Here is a 19,841-nt window from a genome sequence, read left to right as displayed (position 1 = left end):
ACACTGATACTTCTGTATGGTTGAATCTATTTTTGAAACTGTCTATTGAATTCTTCAGTTCAATTACTGTGTTTTTCAACTCATGTATTTGTTTTTTTTATCATTCTATTTCTTTGGTTGAACTTCTTATTTTGCTTATGCATTGTTTTCCTAATTTTGTTTAATCGTGTATCCATGTTTCCTTGTAGTTTGCTGAACTTTCTTAAAAGGATTATTTTGAATTCTTTGTCTGACAGTTCATAGATCTCTGTTTCTTTAGGATCAGTTATTAGAGCTTTATTAATTTCCTTTGGTGCTGTCATATTTACCTGATTTTCCATGATCCTTGAGTTCTTACAATATTATCTGCACATTTTAATAACTGGGCTCCAATTCCAGACTTTGTAAGTTTGCTTTGTCAGAGACAGTTCTTCACTAGTCAGTTCATTTTGGGTTTCTGGGTGTCTGCTGGTATGTCCTTGGGCAAGTGTGTCCTGCTATTACAGTCAATTTTTATGTGCTGCCACTGTTCAAATTCTAAGGATGGAGATGGGGGATTGTGCCACTGGCTGAGAACAGTTGGACAGGACTGCTGGCTTGGTTTCTTATCCAAGTGAAGCTGTAGGATGGGCTCCAGGGTTGCCTGGATTCTCTGGTCCCGTTTATTAGATGGCCTGGACTGGGTATACTATTCAGTAGTAGGTGGTGCTATAAATAGCTTCCCTGATATAGCACAGTAGCAGGATGGGACCCAGTTTATTGTTTGGGGACCTGAATCAGGTCAGAGTGTGTACTGAATTCTTTGGTTAGGTGAGGCCACTGATTTTTCTCTTTAGATGGGAGAAGTTCTGGGCCATGTTCTCTGTTCAAGTGCCACTTGTACACAGGGCAGCTGAATGGGCTATGTAGCTTCCTGCGTGCTCTGGTTGGGTTCCCTAGTTGCATAGACTAAAGGCTGTAGTCGGCAATAAACAGGGGTGTGAATTAGATTCTCTGAGCACACCAGGAAAAGCAGCTCTAAAGTAGGTACAGATCATTGTTTGAGAACTCAAGCCAACCTGCACCCCAAGTTCCCTAACCGAACAGGGCCATTGGCTTGGCTTTGCCAACTATCAGCTCTGCCTGCCTACTTTGATCGAGTAGCTTGAGTGCCACTGGGCCAGCGTAGTTTCCAGGTATTGTCTCCAAGCCTTATTGGTTAGATGGGACCAGAAAGTACTCTCCACAGCAAGTGGGGCCATGTCTTAGCTCTCTTGCTGGAGTGGGAGGGAAAGGGACTGCTCTAGGCTATTCTAAATTTCCTCAACAGGCTCTGTGGGGGAGGAGAGCTACCTTCAGCCTGGACTGTGAATTAATCCCCCTGCCTGTGCGTATCATGGGAATGCCCCATGCCTAGGACTGGCTTTTCTGGGGGGTGTTCAGCTCTTTCTGCTCACCTCTTGCCTTGGGTGCCACTACCCACACTGCTTCCAGGAGTTGTCACTAGCCCTTCTGGCCAGATGGGTCCAAAGACTCTCCATGGCAGGTCATACTGATTCAGCTCCTTGCCTGGATGAGGGCAAATGGGGCCCTCAGGTTTGCAAACTTCTCTGTTTGAGCATTAGACTCAGACAAATCTGCATTTTGCTGAGTTCCCTGGTCAGAGTGCACTCCCAGTTTGGTTCTGCAAAGCTTCTGGGTGGGATTACTAATTGGGCATGGCGGGTATGAATTCCACTTGCTGGCTCTTGCAAGCCACTCACCTCTTCTCCATCACAGTCCAGATTCCCAGGAGTTGAAACTCACAGATTCTCCTTCAATTCCTGTGGTGAAAAATCAGAGTACAGGCTCCCACAATGCTTGGGGAGTGTTTGTCCTTCTTGGATTCTCTTTTCACAGTGGAGAAACTGGAGGCTCTGGGGAGACCTCTGCAGGGTGCTATGCTGGCTTTGGGGAGGGGCGATGTGGTCACTCTGCGTAGTCACTTCTCTTACCCTTCTAATGCAATATTTTGGTTTCTGTGGTGCAGAGGGTGTTTCAGCTTCACCCATGTGTTCTAGGATTCTCTCAGTGGTGTCTGGTTTTCTAATAGTTCTTATTTATGCTTATGACAGGGAGCAAGGTCAGGAAGAACTTACCTTGCCACCTTGGTGATGTTACTGGCCTACTGTATTATTTTTATTATTTTTATGTAGCTGCTGGTGACATGAGATGGAAAGTTCTTTTTTTTTTAAATATTTTATTTATTTATTCATGAGAGAGAGAGAGAGAGAGGCAGAGACATAGGCAGAGGGAGAAGCAGGCTCCATGCAGAAGCCCGATGTAGGACCCCCATCCCGGGACTCTGGGATCACGCCTTGAGCCAAAGGCAGGCACTCAACTGCTGAGCCACCCAGGCATCCCAAAGATGGAAAGTCCTAATTCTTATGTTTTAATAGCTTCATCTGTTGGGGAGATCCCTCTGGACAGATTAGGTATAAATCAATGGTAACTACCATAGTAAAGTCATGAATAAAATAGTATGGAAGCATAGAACAAGGAGCAACTAGTTGTTTTGGGGTTGGTTAGAAATGGCTTCAGGAAGGTGACCCCTGAATTGAGTCTTGAAGAGTGAGTAGATATTTTCCAGGGGGAGGACATTCCAAAGAGATATGAAACCAGTAAGGAATTCTATTGAAATCACAATAGCGGGCAGCCCGGGTGGCTCAGTGGTTTAGCGCGGCCTCCAGCCCAGGGCGTGATCCTGGAGACCTGGGATCGAGTCCCATGTCGGCCTCCCTGCGTGGAGCCTGCTTCTCCCTCTGCCTGTGTCTCTGCCTCTTTCTCTCTGTGTGTCTCTCATGAATAAATAAATAAAATCTTAAAAAAAAATCACAATAACAATACCAATAGTAAAAGTTCAGGTGCGTTTCAGGAATGGTGACATGCAGAAGGAGGATAGGAAGTGGTTAAATACATTTGGTGAATAAAACTTGGCATCTAGGGTACGCATAAGGAAAACAATGGAGTCTAAACTACTATAAGACCATCTTTTGGCAGACCCAAGGTCTGTCTATTAAAAGTGGGGTGTCTGCACTCTTCAGATATTAATTGGAAGTGTGGTCTGGGTTTTCTCCATGACAGGCTGTAAATCTATTTTAGTCAGAGGTTTGCTCTTTTAGATTAATATATAATGTCCTTGAAAGTCCTCAATTCTTTTCTTTCTTATTTTTTTTTTCCTTAGAGAAAAGAACGTTCATTAAAAAGCTATATGATAGTGCTGGATGTAGTTCATTTTAACAAAGGTCACAGCATTTTTGAGTAGTAAACACCATCACCAGATCTTTCCAGTATCTAGATGTTTGGCAGGCATGCCTCCATCACTGGAATAAATAATTAGAGTTCCAGGGACGTATGACAGCTGTGGGCCTGTGAAGCCTGTGGGTATCTGGGAAGAGCCAGAACATCCCGTTTCTCCTCAACTATAGCCAAGAAAAGAATCAAGACAAAAAGCTCCCTTTTGCTTAAACCAACCAGACTGTTTTTTTTTTTTTTAAACCAACCAGACTATTGAGCAAGTTTAGAGCTTGCCTTGTCTACTGGTTTCAATTTGGCCTTAGAAACCAAGTGGTAATAGTAGCTAATAATAGTAGCAAATAATTTATTTGAGAAGCTACTGTCAAAACCTAAGATTCTTTTCAATTGCAGCTCAGCAGCACCTGGATTCTATTCCTAGAGTATTTCCTCCTGTGATGATAATATCAGCAATTAACACACTTGTATTTATAAAGCTTTATTCTTCAAGGAGTACTCAACCCTTGAGAGAGGTCAGCTAATTAATTTCTGTAATGCTTCAGATTAGACTGTTGCATGTTTTATGACCTTGAAGATTACAGTGGCTATTAAGTCACTAAAATATTAAATCACTTTTGCAAGGACTTCTAGTAAAGAAGCAATAGAAAATAAGCAAAGGACTAAAATACTGGACATTCTGAGAAACGTTTCCATCATTGCCCCAAAGTAGGACCCTCACAGGAGTATCCATTCTATTTTAAGCAAGGAGAACAAAATAAAAAAAATAGAATCCACATTATCAGCAGAGAAATAATATGCTTCCAACATTCTAAGGAAATACACTAATATGAGGTCATCTGAAATTATCCATATCTCTGGAATGCTGAAGATAACTTCTTAGCAGCTCTGAAGTCAGAGTTTGGATAAATATCTTTCTTCTGTGGTCTGGTAGAAAGATCACTGGACCCTGATCCACAAAACTCAGGTGTGAATGTTGTCTCTTCCACTTATCAGCTATATGATCCTGGGCAAGATAATTGGTGCCTTGAAATTGCAATTTTCTCAATTCTGAAATTGATATATCAATAACTGCCTGACAGTACACTCTTCACCTTAAGAGCCTGCATCCTAGTACCAAGACTCCATCATATTTTATTGGAAACACTACAACTGACTTTTAATTGGTTTCCTCTATTTTATTCTTGTTCTTCTACTGTCTCTTCTCCACGTAGCTGTTGGAGTGGTCATTTAAAATCATAATTCAAAGTGTATCATTCTTTTGCCTAAAATCCTCAACTGGTATCCATTTATATTTAGAGTAAAATACAAATTCCTTACCATGGCCTAAAAGACCTGTGTTGTGTTGTTTACTTCCTTGGCCTACTCAAAATTGCTCTCTTAACCTGACTTTAAGTTTTCTAACAATCTGACAACTACTAACCTTTTCTTTCAGCATTCATTCACATGTATACATATTCAACATATACTGGGTGTTTACCCTATGCCAGGCACTGACTAGGTCCTAGGACTAAAGAGCTGAATGAGCTAGGTCTTTGTGGGAAGAAGGGATAAGTAGAAATGTGAAAATCATTATACCAATGCTCTCAGAACAATAAAACCTTTGCCAAGTTTAAGCAGGAGCCTTAGTTATTTTATGACCTAAGATTTTTCTTTTATGACAAATAATAGACTTCAATACTTATGATGTGTCTTTAAAATACCTGATTTCTCCAAACACTGCTCCAGCTTTCAGAGTAACCAGAACTTGGGCACCATCAGAACCTCCAAGAACTTGGACTTCTCCTTGCTTGATGATATACATTTCCTTGCCAATTTCTCCCTGTATGCCAAATATAAAGAGGAAATGGTAGTCACTTAACTCTTGACAATTATGTCCCAAATGAAGAAATATAAACTCTTACGAGGAATAAATGTAAGCAGGAAAGCAAAAAAACATCAATGTAAAAGTAATGATCTTAAGACTTGAGGTAGTTATAGACATTGGTTGCACATATCATGTGAACAAAAATAATTAGGAAAGTGACACTTCCCAACATATAAGCACTGTATGCTACCACTGGACAGGTGAAGATGTTTCAGTCAGCACATTGTTTCAGGAATGGATATGAGTAGAGGAAATAAGTGGTTGCAAGCATAATCACTCAGGCTTTGATGTTCACTGCTATGCTTTGAGGAAGGTGCTTGGTGTATCAAAAGGGCATAGGCTACAGCCATTCAAAGGCCAACTCTACCCTTCTGCCTATAACACTGATGTCTGAGCACAGTAAACCTTTCAGCTATTTTTCTTGTTCCATATTGAAAGGAAAGTGTTAATGCATCAATTGTTTTACTCAGTCTTACTTATCTCTGGGGATTCTTGGAGCCATGGCAGTGACACTTGTTCAAGCCCTGAGAACTAAGCTCCTGGAATGTTCACATAGTCACTGGTTAATAGTGTTATTGTGTATGCCTGGGGCAGTGTGATAGGATGTACCAGGCTGTCAACATTGTTTAATATAAACACAAAGATTTATGATGTATATTTGGAATCTAGTTTGGAGTCTGAATCATGGCTAGTCATGTAGCTATGTGATCAGTACCATTTAACAACTTTTGACCTCTGATGGCCTTCCCTCAGTGGAGACATTTTCTTTTTCTCTTTAGGTCTACAGCGGGAGAGAAAAATGTGTCCTTATGACCCTCTCAGAAGTAGGACCTAGGAAGCATGCACCTGATTTTTCTAGTCTTTATCTACATATAACTTTTTATTCCTATCCTGCACTATATGTGTTGCTATAAGAAATCTTAAGCTATATATGTAACTTTATGTTGAATCGTGCAAATCACTAAACTAATGGGTGGCTGTGGGACCCTTTGAACATCTCTTTTCACTCCAAGATCCAAAAGAATTAATATGCTGAATCGTGCAAATCACTAAACTAATGGGTGGCTGTGGGACCCCCCTTTTTGTGTGGGACCCTTTGAATATCTCTTTTCACTCCAAGATCCAAAAAAATTTAATATGTCTTACAAGAGACCTAAATAGCATATGAGTGAAGAAAAAGTGTTAAATTCTAAATAAGCCAGTTTGTATAATACTAGGCAAACTATTTGGATAATGACACCTGTAAGTCTTCGTGAATTGGATTTTGATTACCCTGAGATATAAAATAATATCATGAATACAATAAATTTACTAACTTGGTTCAGGAAGGGACTGGATTGTTTTTTTTTTAATTTTTTTTATTGGAGTTCAATTTGCCAACATATAGCATAACACCCAGTGTTCATCCCGTCAAGTGCCCCCCTCAGTGCCCGTCACCCAGTCACCCCAACCCCCCGCCCACCTCCCCTTCCACCACCCCTTGTTCATTTCCCAGAGTTAGGTGTCTCTCATGTTCTGTCTCCCTCTCTAATATTTCCCACTCATTTTTTCTCCATTCCCCTTTATTCCCTTTCACTATTTTTTACATTCCCCAAATGAATGAGACCATATAATGTTTGTCCTTCTCCGATTGACTTACTTCACTCAGCATAATACCCTCCAGTTCCATCCACGTTGAAGCAAATGGTGGATATTTGTTGTTTCTAATGGCTGAGTAATATTCCATTGTATATACAGACCACATCTGTATCCATTCATCTGTCGATGGACATTGTGGCTCCTTCCACAGTTTGCCTATGTTGGACACTGCTACTATAAACATTGGGGTGCAGGTATCCTGCCATTTCCCTGCATCTGTATCTTTGGGGTAAATCCCCAGCAGTGCAATTGCTGGGTCATAGGGTAGCTCTATTTTTACCTCTGTGAGGAACCTCCACACAGTTTTCCAGAGTGGCTGCACCAGTTCACATTCCCACCAACAGTGCAAGAGGGTTCCCCTTTCTCCACATCTTCTCCAACATCTGTTGTTTCCTGCCTTGTTAATTTTCCCCATTCTCACTGGTGTGAGGTGGTATCTCATTGTGGTTTTGATTTGCATTTCCCCGATGGCAAGTGATGCGGAGCATTTCCTCATGTACTTGTTGGCCATGTCTATGTCTATGTCTTCTTTGGTGAAATTTCTGTTCATGTCTTTTTCCCATTTCATGACTGGATTCTTTGATTCTTTGCTGTTGAGTTTAAGAAGTTCTTTATAGATCTTGGATACTAGCCCTTTATCTGATAGGTCATTTGCAAATATCTTCTCCCATTCTGTAGGTTGTCTTTTAGTTTTATTGACTGCTTCTTTTGCTCTGCAGAAGCTTTTTTATCTTGATTAAGTCCCAATAGTTCATTTTGCTTTTGTTTCCCTTGCCTTCATAGATGTATCTTGCAAGAAGTTGCTGTAGCCAAGTTCAAAAAGGGTGTTGCCTGTGTTCTCCTCTAGGATTTTGATGGATTCTTGACTCACATTTAGATCTTTCATCCATTTTGAGTTCATCTTTGTGTATGGTGCAAGAGAGTGGTCTAGTTTCATTCTTCTGCATGTGGATGTCCAATTTTCCCAGCACCATTTATTGAAGAGACTGTCCTTTTCCCAGTGGATAGTCTTTCCTGCTTTGTCGAATATTAGTTGACCATAGAGTTGAGGGCCCATTTCTGGGTTCTCTATTCTGTTCCATTGATCTATGTGCCTGTTTTTGTGCCAGTGCCACACTGTCTTGATGATCAGAGCTTTGTAGTACAACTTGAAATCTGGCATTGTGATGCCCCCGGCTCTGGTTTTCTTTTTTAATATTCCTCTGGCTATTCGGAATCTTTTCTGATTCCACACAAATCTTAAGATGATTTGTTCCAACTCTCTGAAGAAAGTCCATGGTATTTTGATAGGGATTGCATTAAACATGTAAATTGCCCTGGGTAACACTGACATTTTCACAATATGAATTCTTCCAATCCAGGAGCATGGAATATTTTTCCGTCTCTTTGTGTCTTCCTCAATTTCTTTCAGAAGTGTTCTGTAGTTTTTAGGGTATAAATCCTTTACCTGTTTGGTTAGGTTTATTCCTAGGTATCTTATGCTTTTGGGTGCAATTGTAAATGGGATAGACTCCTTAATTTCTCTTTCTTCAGTCTCATTGTTAGTGTATAGAAATGCCACTGATTTCTGGGCATTGATTTTGTATCCTGCCACGCTGCCAAATTGCTTTATGAGTTCTAGCAATCTTGGGATGCAGTCTTTTGGGTTTTCTAGGTAAGTATCATGTCATCTGCAAAGAGGGAGTTTGACTTCTTCTTTGCCAATTTGAATGCCTTTTATTTCTTTTTGTTGCCTGATTGCTGAGGCTAGGACTTCTAGTACTATATTGAATAGCAGTGGTGGGAGCGGACAGCCTTGTTGTGTTCCTGATCTTAGGGGAAAGGCTCCCAGTGTTTCCCCATTGAGAATATTTGCTGTGGGCTTTTTGTAGATGGCTTTTAAGATGTCAAGGAATGTTCCCTCTATCCCTACACTCTGAAGAGTTTTGATCAGGAATAGATGCTGTATTTTGTCAAATCTTTTCTCTGCATCTATTGAGTGGATCATACGGTTCTTGTTTTTTCTCTTGTTGATGTGATCTATCATGTTGGTTGCTTTACGAGTGTTGGACCAGCCTTGCATCTGGGGATAAATCCCACTTAGTCATGGTGAATAATCTTCTTAATGTACTGTTGGATCCTATTGGCTAGTATCTTGTTGAGAATTTTTGCATCTGTGTTCATCAGGAATATTGGTCTATAATTCTCCTTTTTGGTGGGGTCTTTGTCTGGTTTTGGAATTAAGGTGATACTGGCCTCATAAGATGAGTTTGGAAGTATTCCGTCCCTTTCTATTGTCCAAAACAGCTTTAGTAGAATAGGTATTGTTTCTTTAAACGTTTGATAGAATTCCCCTGGGAAGCCATCTGGCCCTGGACTTTCGTGTCTTGGGAGGTTTTTGATGACAGCTTCAATTTCCTCCCTGGTTATTGGTCTGTTCAGATTTTCTATTTCTTCCTCTTCCAGTTTTGGTAGTTTGTGGTTTTCCAGAAATGTGTCCATTTCTTCTAGATTGCCTAATTTATTGGCATATAGCTGTTCATAATATGTTTTTAAAATCCTTTGTATTTTCTTGATATTGGTTGTGCTCTCTCCTTTTTCAATCGTAATTTTATTAATTTGAGTCTTTTCTCTTTTGTTTTTAATAGGGTTGCTAATGGTTTATCTATCTTATTAATTCTTTCAAAGAACCAACTCCTGGTTTTGTTAATCTGTTCCACAGTTCTTCTGGTCTCTATTTCATTGAGTTCTGCTCGAATCTTTATTAACTCTCTTCTTCTGCTTGGTGTAGGTTTTATTTGCTGTTCTTTCTCCAATTCCTTTAGGTGCAAGGTTAGCTTATGTATTTGAGTTTTTTCCAATTTTTTGAGGGATGCTTGTATTGCGATGTATTTCCCTCTTAGAACTGCTTTTGCTGTATCCCAAATATTTTGACTGGTTGTATCTTCATTCTCATTAGTTTCCATGAATCTTTTTAATTCTTCTCTAATATTCTGATTGAAATTTTCATCTTTTAGCAGGATGATCTTTAACCTACACATGTTTGAATTTCTTCCAAATTTCTTTTTGTGATTGAGTTCAAGTTTCAAAGCATTATAGTCTGAAAATAAGTAGGGGACAATCCCAATCTTTTGGTATTGGTTGAGACCTGATTTGTGACCCCAGTCTATTCTGGAGAAAGTTCCATGTGCAGTTGAGAAGAATGTGTATTCAGCTGTGTTTGGATGTAAAATTCTGTGAATACCTGTAAAATCCATCTGGTCCAGTTTATCATTTAAAGCTCTCGTTTCTTTGGAGATGTTGTGCTTAGAAGATCTGTCATTTGTAAAAGCGCTGTGTTAAAGTCTCAGGACTGGGTTATTTGAATTCACTAAATATTCTTGTTAGCCATGTTTTCAAAAGATTAGCATACATTGAAATTAACTCAGGATTAAACAATGTTGATTATAGTTTATGTTATATGATGGCTGAGACAATGTTTACTTTGTTCTAGTACCGAGCATAGGACTTATGATATAGGCACTCATTTATGAATGAGGGAAACCATTTTCTGGGAAGTTTTGAAGTCCTTTAATACAAAGGGTTGTTCTCCTCCCCACCCCCCCTTTTAAGATTTATTTACTTGATAGACACACACACACACACACACACACACACACAGAGGGACAGTGGAAGCACAAGTGAGGGGAGGGGCAGAGGGAGAGAATCTCAAGGAGATGCTCTGATGAGTGCAGAGCCCCACAAAGGTCAGATATTCAACTGATTGAGCCACTCAAGCACCCTGGTTGCGTTCCTTTCCTGAACAATAATTTCTTGTCATATTATAATTGTTAGGTTGAATTTCAGACTCTACCTCTTAGTTAATATCTGCGACATTGAATTTCTCATTTTATCTTCCCATTACTTTTACGAGGAGGGTAAGGGAAGACTATTATTTCCATTTATAGTAAGAAAAATAAAGGCACAGGTGAGGTCAGTTGACTAGCCAAAGCTCTATGACAATAATTAGAAGCAAAAGGAAGCCTAGAATATGCATCTCCTAACAGTGCAATGCAAGAAGTATTTTTAAATTTTGCGTTGTGCAGAATATTAAGCATGTATTTATTCATAAAGATAGATCAAAGTAGAAATTCCAAGACAGATGGATCTTATTATAGTTATTTCCATAATATCAATGTTAATAACAACACCTTACATTTGCATAGTATTTTAAAAAATCATAAGAATATCTGATATTTGCATTGTTTCTTATTTCAGTACCTGCATTTGCTCTATCAGAACATGCTACTTTATAACTGCAAAGCATCTTCATGGACCTTAACTCATTTAATTCTTGCAAAAATCCCAGTGAGGTCAAAGATATTTAAAAATTGGTAGCAGAGTCTTGAAAAGTTAAGTGTCTTGAGCAAATTTATAAGGTTGACAGATGATAGCATTAGAACTAGCAGCACCTATGTCATCTGACTTTAGAATATATACATAGATAGATCATATCTAATGATAAATCCAGTATCAATGCCAGTCTCTTAAAAACCAATAAAATAGCTATGAATTATTTTAAAAAAGTGTCTGAATATTAGTTTTCCAAGAGATACTCCAGGAAGAAATGATTATGAGAGGGTCATATTCCTTATTCTTTGCATGAAGTAATTCTAAGGAACTGGAATGATTTTTCAAAGGCAGTTATTACAATTGGCTGGAAGTAGAAGTACATAATGGGTATTTAAATATAGTTCAGCACTTTTAATTATTTTTTAATGATCATTTCAATAATTTTCCAAGGAGATCTGGCATAATCAACCAACCAAAACTTCCACGATTTCTTGCATATTTCTAGGCTAATTTAAGCCTTTCCTGCAAGTTTAATTAGCATTCAAATGAGGTAGACATTCCTCAGAGAACAAGGTCTGACAGCATGTGCAAAATAAGATCAAACCAAGCTTTTGTGGTTGGTTTATGTACTAATTTGGAGAAAGTGTAGAAATGCAAGAGCTTCATGTAGAATGAGGTAACCAGTGAGAGTACTTCAAATTTTCAGGGTTCCTGTGTAGAAGGAATATATTCAAGGCTAGCAGAGGCATTCTGACACTCAGATTAATTCTTACAGTTAATTCTAGGAAAATTCCCAAATACTCTTTCAAATAGCTCAAACTACCCATTCAGTATGTTTAGGACTCATCTTGAAGAATAGGCAGGTCAGCAAACTTAGTCCCTTAGTCCCAATTGATATTTCTTCAATTATTAAGGCAACTGCCAATAGAATGAGTTTTTTCCTTCCTGTTTCCTACAGTGATTTGTGGAAATGATAAGCAAAAACAAAGCTGAATTTAACAACTTTTCATCTCTGTCAAGATCTACAATGAATTAAATCCTCTTCTTTTAAAAACAAAAGAAAAGAAATGTGGTAGGTAGTCAGTCTCATGTCTTCTCATTTCTGCTATTCCTCTACTTACTCCTTTTCTTCCCTCATTTGTGTTCACTGATCTGTTTTTATTATTGAGTCTGGATTTATGTGAGGAAGAAATTAGAAATGAGAAGGCTGTATCCTACTCTGTATTTCACACTTTGTTAAGCAAATTTGCACTGCTTAGTGGCATGGGTGCTAAAGTTTCTATGAGTTATCTCAATTTCCAGTCCCTGCTGTTATTGGAACAAATTGAAAGGCCATTTTGGTGCATTAAGGCCATGTCATTCCAAATGTACCACTGCCCCAAAGGGTTCCTTAATCTGAGCTGTGGTTTGTATTTCTCATTTCAATGAAAATGATTTCATATCACCCTACCTGCATACTTTTAACTTGGACTAATTTGTATGGGATTGCATATTCTTAGTTTCTGTTATATCACAATCTCTCCTCCATTTTTCCTCATTTACCTCTGATAGTTCCTCCTCTGATTCTTCTTTGACCTCCTCCATAAAGAGTGGTATTTTCCAAAGTTATAGGTCTTGGCTCTCTTCTTTTACCTTTCTTGAGCTTCTAATGAAGTTGGTTTCCAAATGTCAGTTCCCAAGATTTACCTCTAGTTCTATCCTCTCTCACAGACTAGACTGATTTCTACCTGTGCCTACCCAGATGCCTTGAAGTACCTTATACTCTTGACTTTTTTTACACCATCATCCCAGTTGATCACTTGCTTCCGTTCTGTGAATATGCCAACCTCTGTCCTGCCTCAAGGCTCTAAGTCTTCATGTAAGATGTGGTCCTCTCCACTTTATTACTAAAGAAATATTTCTCTTTATATTTTATAAAGGTCATGGCTGACAGCCCGACAACCTCCCCGTTTCTCAACACCCAAGTCTAAATAAATGCTATTGTCATCAAATGTAATATAGTATGATGTCAATTTTATAAAATAAGCTTTATCCATCAATCAGTATAAAAAGATAGACTGGAGTGTATGAATAGTGGTTATTTCTGGGTGGTGGAATTTCTGTCTGTATGCTTTTATGTGTTTTCCATTTAGAAAATAACAATCATGTATCACTTTTGTAATCATAAACATCGCATTAAAATTGGAAAGAATGTGGCATTAATTATCCACTAATTGGGAGAGCTAAGTGGAGGTAACTGATAGCTTGCTGAAGACATAAAAAGGGCAGAACCACCTTTCACTTCTCTTTTTTCTCCACTTTAAATATTTGGCATTAATGGTGTGTAATGATTGATGATTTACATTTATACAGTACAACTTTTCAGACTACCCACACTTATATCCTACAAGTAATGAAATCCATATTGTCTTGTTCCATTTTGAACTTTGAGAATACATTACTCTTTTATAAAACTGTATAATTATTTCTATATTATGGAATTCATCCCGGAAATTCTGTTTAAACTATGCTCTTGACCTATGTCTGAACTCCTTAAATGTACTTATGCACTGGTTGTGCATTCGAAAGATAGCATGCACTCACCTTTTTGCAGACAAAGTCACCAGGCAAATAAACAGTGGATTTCAATCTTAGCAGCATGTCATAAATCATCTGTGTATCACAACCCTAAAGAAAAAAATAACAAAGAGAAAAATAGTTCTTACAGATACAGCTACAAAGACAACATTCCAAACAATTTTAAAATGACATGAAAATAGAGAGTAATAAAAGTTGTCTGTATTAACACTAAAATATTAATTAATTGCCAATGGATATGGACTTGTTTTGACCCAAAATTTAGAAAAAAAAAATACCTACAGTGTGAATGCAAGACTTTGGATCCTGGTCAAACAGATTTGGGTTTTAATCTTGTTTCTACTACAGATTAAAGATTCCATAGTAATCTTTTCTAGTCTGTTAAATGGGAGTAAAAAGGGTATATTTAAGAACAGTAAAATTTTACTTATGTAAAACTTAACATAATGCTTAATGATAGCTATTAATGATTATGGTAATATCATAGTGATAATAAATTGATTATTAGTATTAAGACTGACCTACATCAAAATAAAAATCTGAATATTTTCTTTTTTATAACTTCTTTCATACTATTGTTAAATATTATTTAACTTTCTAAGCTTGTATGTTTTTCTTCACCAACTTATTTATTATCTTCTTTTTTTTCTAAATATTTTGTTTATTTATTCATGAGAGACAGAGAGAGAGAGGCAGAGACACAGGCAAAGGGAGAAGCAGGCTCCCTCCATGCAAGGAGCCCGATGTGGGATTCGACCCCAGGAATCCAGGATCACACCCTGAGCCAAAGGCAGGCGCTCAACCACTAAGCCACTCAGGCGTCCCTATTTATTATCTTCTTAAAGGCAGTGTAACTGTACATAATAGATACAAAAGCAACATCTGTTGAGTGAATGATGTTCATATCCACTTTAATAGTGTAAGAGACACATCTGATTTATTAGAATATATGCATATATTTGTGTTGTGCCTAAAGAATTATATTTTATCTAAAAAAAGAATTATAATTTGTGTATATGAAAGGCTAAAGAAAAATTGATAGATGCTTCAAAAATGTCACTTTACATAGTGGTTTTGCATATTTTGCTTTCACCAAATATGTTTATTTTTCTCTCAGAGCTGCTCACATGTAGCTGCTTTCCTTTTGTGGTTGGTCCTGCCTACCCCTTAGGGGAATTATTATTTTGTGGAAAACTAATCATGGTCAGTAGCAGAGGAAGGCAGAGGAGATGCAAAGGGCGTGCTCCCAATTTGTGGATTGGATAATCATTCTTTCAGCAATCACCAGTTTTTCAAAATGATTTCAGTTAACAAACACTTGACCTAGATCCATCTGAAATTTAGACTTCAGGGTTGCTTGACTGATAAGGAAAGTTAATAATTTATGATTGAAGTATCTTCACATAGCCATTGGTGAGGAGCATTCAAATGAAATTGAAGTTAGAATTTAAAAAATTTATGTGAGAAAGTACAGCTTTTGGTTATCCAGGATAGAAAAAAAAAGGCCAAGGCTGACAGAAATACCTTCTTAATACAGCCCAACAAATATTGATGAAAAGCTGCTGTGAGCAAGCCTTTGTACATGGCCTTGGAGCTATGAAAGATGAAAGAGAGTAAGCTAGTTGGGATGATGTTTTAAGTAAACAGGCTGTAATTGATGGCAGAAGTGAATCATGTCATAAGACATTCCAGGTAAACATCCATAATACTTTTGAGAGGAGGGGTAGTTAATACTTCCTCAGAGTGGGGACAGGAGAGAGGGGGAGCATCAAGAAATTGCTCATGTGGATAACACAATTCGAGTCAGTTGAAGATGAGAATGATTTGTATTTGCAGAAACATAGAAAGATCCTTTTAGGTATAGGGAGATTTACCTTTTCTTTCCTTGTTATGTATTTGTTCTGTGCAAGGCATGTGATTTTTATTTATATTTGTTTCATTTTTACCATGTGTCATAGGTTGCCATATTTACTAAAGCAAATGATAAACATTAATTTCTTTCTAAAAATTGTGGTTATTTTTAGTAAAAATTCTCTAAATATATGGCTCATGTGTTTGATTTCTTTCTTTTTTTTAGATTTTATTTGAGAGAGAGGGAGAGAATGAGGGTAGGTGCGAGCAAGCAGACTCCCATGCTGAGATTGAAGCAGGGCTCCATCTTATGACCCTGAGATCATGACTCTAGCTGAACTCAAAAGTGGGGTGTTTAATTGACTGAGCCACCCAGGCACTCCATCATGTGCCTGATTTCTGTTAAAACTGTCATTAGTTCAGAGTAATTTCAGTTTGGAAACTGGTATTCTGATCACTCAGAACTCTTAGAAAAAACACAAATAAACTTTGTGTTCATCTTAGAATCTTCCCCACTAAAGAAAGTTCATGTTCTTGATGTTTTAGAGAAAACGTACTAGAAATATACTTGGAAGTTCTTAAGCATAAACATGTTTGGAATATCATTATAATAAAGCTAGCTCTCAATCATTCATAACCATGGAGAAGAATAACACTTTAAATGATCAGAAACAGAAGATCTTTTTAAAAATTATTTATTTATTTATTCATGAGAGACACACAGAGAGAGAGGCAGAGACACAGGCTGAGGGAGAAGCAGGCTCCATGCAGGGAGCCCGATGTGGGACTCGATCCTGGGAGCCCAGGATCATGCCCTGGGCTGAAGGCAGATGCTATAACCGCTGAGCCACCCAGGCAACCCAGAAACAGAAGATCTAAAAAAACCCCCCACTTTTCTTGTGCATTTTGATTTTTTTTTGGCATTAATTTTTACAAACCTAATTATAATTTGTAGGCCTAAATAAAGTTTTCATTTCTTGAACAATTCCTATTGGAATGAACTTTGATGAAAATTCCCAGTTGTATTAAATTGTATTCATAGGAGTTATTAATGATTTTAAATGTTTTCTTATGACCATAATTCTTGTTCTTTTTTTTTTTTTAAATTTTTTATTTATTTATGATAGTCACACAGAGAGAGAGAGAGGCAGAGACACAGGCAGAGGGAGAAGCAGGCTCCATGCACCGGGAGCCTGACGTGGGATTCGATCCCGGGTCTCCAGGATCGCGCCCTGGGCCAAAGGCAGGCGCCAAACCGCTGTGCCACCCAGGGATCCCCCATAATTCTTGTTCTATAAATGCACAGAGATGTGTGTGGCAGTATTGTTTTCAGTACTGAAAAAATTGGAAACAACATAATGTCAATCTGTGGACAGATAAAAATATTGAAGATTTGCAGGCTGGAATACCATAGAGTGGTTAAAGTAAGTAAATCAGATCTTTCTCTGTATGACTGAACTTGACAAAAATTGGGCTGCACACAAAGCAAGCTGTAGAATATATTCAATATGACTCTAGCTATGAAAACACTACACAAAATAGTCATTGATGTTTGCATAGGTATAAAGTAAAATAAAAATGAGGACTGGAAGGATACTCTTGAAATCATCTTAGTGGCCACCTCTGCAGAGGGTGGGAGAATGGAACTGGGGTGAAGAACTGATGAGATGTCAGCTTGACTTTTATTAATTTTAATCAAAATAAAGTAAAACACACATCCCAAGATCATTTGTAGGAAAAGAATGCCCTTTGAGGAGGAACACATTTCATCTTTTCTCTTCTATCCTTCAGGTTAGTTCACTGGCAGAAAGCACTAATAAAGGAAACTCAATCCATGAAAGTGCTAGACCAAGCTAGGAGATGGGCTCTAAAATAGATAAGCAAACAATTATTGCTTTCCTCAGTAGAAATGTGCAAGTGCTTACATGAATAACTTTTAGCTTATAGCTTGGATTTCTGCAGAGAAAAACATCTGAACTGTTATAAATATGAATTTTTATTAACATATTTGCATAAAATATGTATCAATTTATGTAAATGGAACATAGCAGCTGTATGTAATGAAAATTTAGTTTAAATTTTATCAATTAAGTGATTCTGTCCCCTAACTGCTTTATGGACAGGTGTCATTGGCCTTGGGGCAGCTCTGATAAAGAACTATGTCTTCTCATCCTTACTTAGGCTTAGTAAATAAAGTTTGCATTTTGCAGTTGTTATTATAGTTTATGTGTCTAACAACAATTATTTCTGCCCCATCCCTGAAAATGATTAATTTTTTGAGATACAATTTGCTCTTTATTGTGTGATTAAAAAGAATTACAAACCAGGGCTAGTGTTTTTTCTTTGTAATGCAGCTCCATCTCCTTTATAGAGGCCATTTGGAAATTTTCTGATTTACAGAAAGTCAGAGCACAGTCATTATTTCATAAATGTCTTTAATATAAAGTGAGAGTGCCTAAGTATCAACATTAACATTATATTAATAACATTTGTATTAAATTTTATTATTTTCTTATCTTTACCTGTTTTATTATTTCAACCTTCCTGTGATGCTTGGCACTGATTAATATGTTATCACTCCTGGTTTTTAGAGGAGGTATGGAAGCTCAGAAGGTCTACTGACTACTTCCCTAAGGTCACACATGCAATAGATGCCAGGGAAAGGGAATCACCAGAGTTTGTGTGTTGTCTTTTAAATCTACATTCTGAACAACTGAGCACAAGATCTGTGCATTACTCACTTCTGTACCTTCAATGTCTCACCACTGTTTGGGGCATGCTAGGCACTAAATAAATATGTGCTGATATGTAAAATGAAGTTGTTAGAGATTATTCCATTTTCAATGATGGGAAATTTAGTGCTATGTAAATGTGTATTACATACTTGAATAAAGATTTTGGAGATTTGAATGGAGTCAGGAAAAATTCTATTTTTATATATCTATTTATTTTATTATTATTATTTTTATTTATTTGGGAGAGAGAGAGAGAGCATGTGAGCCAGGGGAGCAAGAAAGAGAGACTCTCAAGCAGACTCTCTGCTGAGCATGGACCCTGACAAGGTGTGGAGGGATGGGCGTGGAATGGCAGGTTCCATCCTACAACCCATGAGATCATGATCTGAACTGAAGTAAAGAGTTCGTTGCTCAGCTGACAGAGGCACCCAGGGGCCCCTGTATTTTTTTATTTTACTCAAAACATAGCATATAGATTAGATGGTAATTCCTGTACTCAGAATGTTCTTTCAAAAACGCCAGGCTCTGAGGGCACTTGAGTGGTTCAGTTAAGCATCTGCCTTTGGCTTGGGTTATGATCCTGGAGTCCTGGGGTAAAGCCCCAAGTCAGTCTCCCTGCTCAGCGAGGAGTCTGGCTCTCCCTCTGCCTCCTGTCCCCCCCTTGTGTTTTCTCTTGCTTGCTCTGCTCTCTCAAATAAATAAATAAATAAATAAATAAATAAATAAATAAATAAGTCTTTAAAAAAATGCCAAGCTCTGAACACAAATCAAGAGCTGGTAAAATTTATTTTTGGACCTTCTCAGTCCTATAGGATTTCTCCATTTCTAGGCTTATTCCTGCTTAAGTTCTTTGAAACAGAACTTAAGATATTATCAGTAACATAACTCACCATGACTTTAAGTTTCTCTTAAGTCTAAACAATAAGTCTTCATGGTTTTTCCCAATTCAGCCTTATTTATTTTTTAAATTTATTTTAAAAGGAAATGCTTTATCTCATCTTAAACTCCATTCCGATTAAGCAAGTGATGGGTGATATGTGTAGAGCAGGGAATTCTGAATCCGGTTGCCCATGCTATTGACTATGCCAGTCATGTTACTTAGTAGCTGTTGGGAGTGGCAAAGTGAGATGTGATAAATGATTTGCAAGTTACTATGTCATTTCTTATTGAGTTCCAAGCGATGTCAGACCCAACCCTATGTTCAATATTTGCAAACATTAGTAAAAGTCATCTCCATCAAGCTTTCCTAGAGAACTGACAATAATTCTATTTTCTAGGAGCTTCAATATCACATAGTCAAAGGAGGGAAGTCACAAGTTTAATGACACCCTGTGGATTAATCTAATCCTCATCTTGAAAGTGAGTTCAAGCAGGGCCACATGAAGAACCTGATTTTACCAGTGTAGAAACTCCTGTGTGATTGAATCAGTTTTATTTTTCAGTTAGTAATATGGTAATAATAACAACAGAATTTACTATGTGGCAGGTATTGATATAAACACTTTATATTTTTTGAGTCACATAATCACCACACAATCAAGGATACTATAATTTAGAATTTCCTTGCCTTAATGGGACGCATTGGAGAGCAGGGACCACATGGGTGCCATATC

The 19,841-nt window shown here is 37.7% G+C and overlaps 1 protein-coding gene across 9 annotated transcripts in view; it reads right to left on the bottom strand.

The window, feature by feature from the left end:
• Positions 1–19,841, bottom strand: part of CNGB3 (cyclic nucleotide gated channel subunit beta 3) — a 247,341-nt gene that overhangs the window by 23,372 nt on the left and 204,128 nt on the right. For all 9 annotated transcript variants that reach the window (XR_012019912.1, XR_012019913.1, XM_072804003.1 and 6 more), the window contains 2 exons: positions 13,649–13,732; positions 4,953–5,071 (listed from right to left, as the gene is read on the bottom strand). Coding sequence is in view for 7 of the 9 variants with exons in the window: in XM_072804003.1 (XP_072660104.1) it covers positions 4,953–5,071; positions 13,649–13,732 (203 nt within the window). In the remaining 2 variants the exon portion in view is untranslated. The remainder of the gene's footprint in view (positions 1–4,952; positions 5,072–13,648; positions 13,733–19,841) is intronic.

This window comes from Canis lupus, chromosome 28 (genome assembly GCF_048164855.1).
Source record: "Canis lupus baileyi chromosome 28, mCanLup2.hap1, whole genome shotgun sequence".
Classification (NCBI taxonomy): domain Eukaryota; kingdom Metazoa; phylum Chordata; class Mammalia; order Carnivora; family Canidae; genus Canis; species Canis lupus.
The sequence above is the reverse complement of the archived record's forward strand: the minus strand, read 5'-3'. Positions and strand labels throughout refer to the sequence as shown.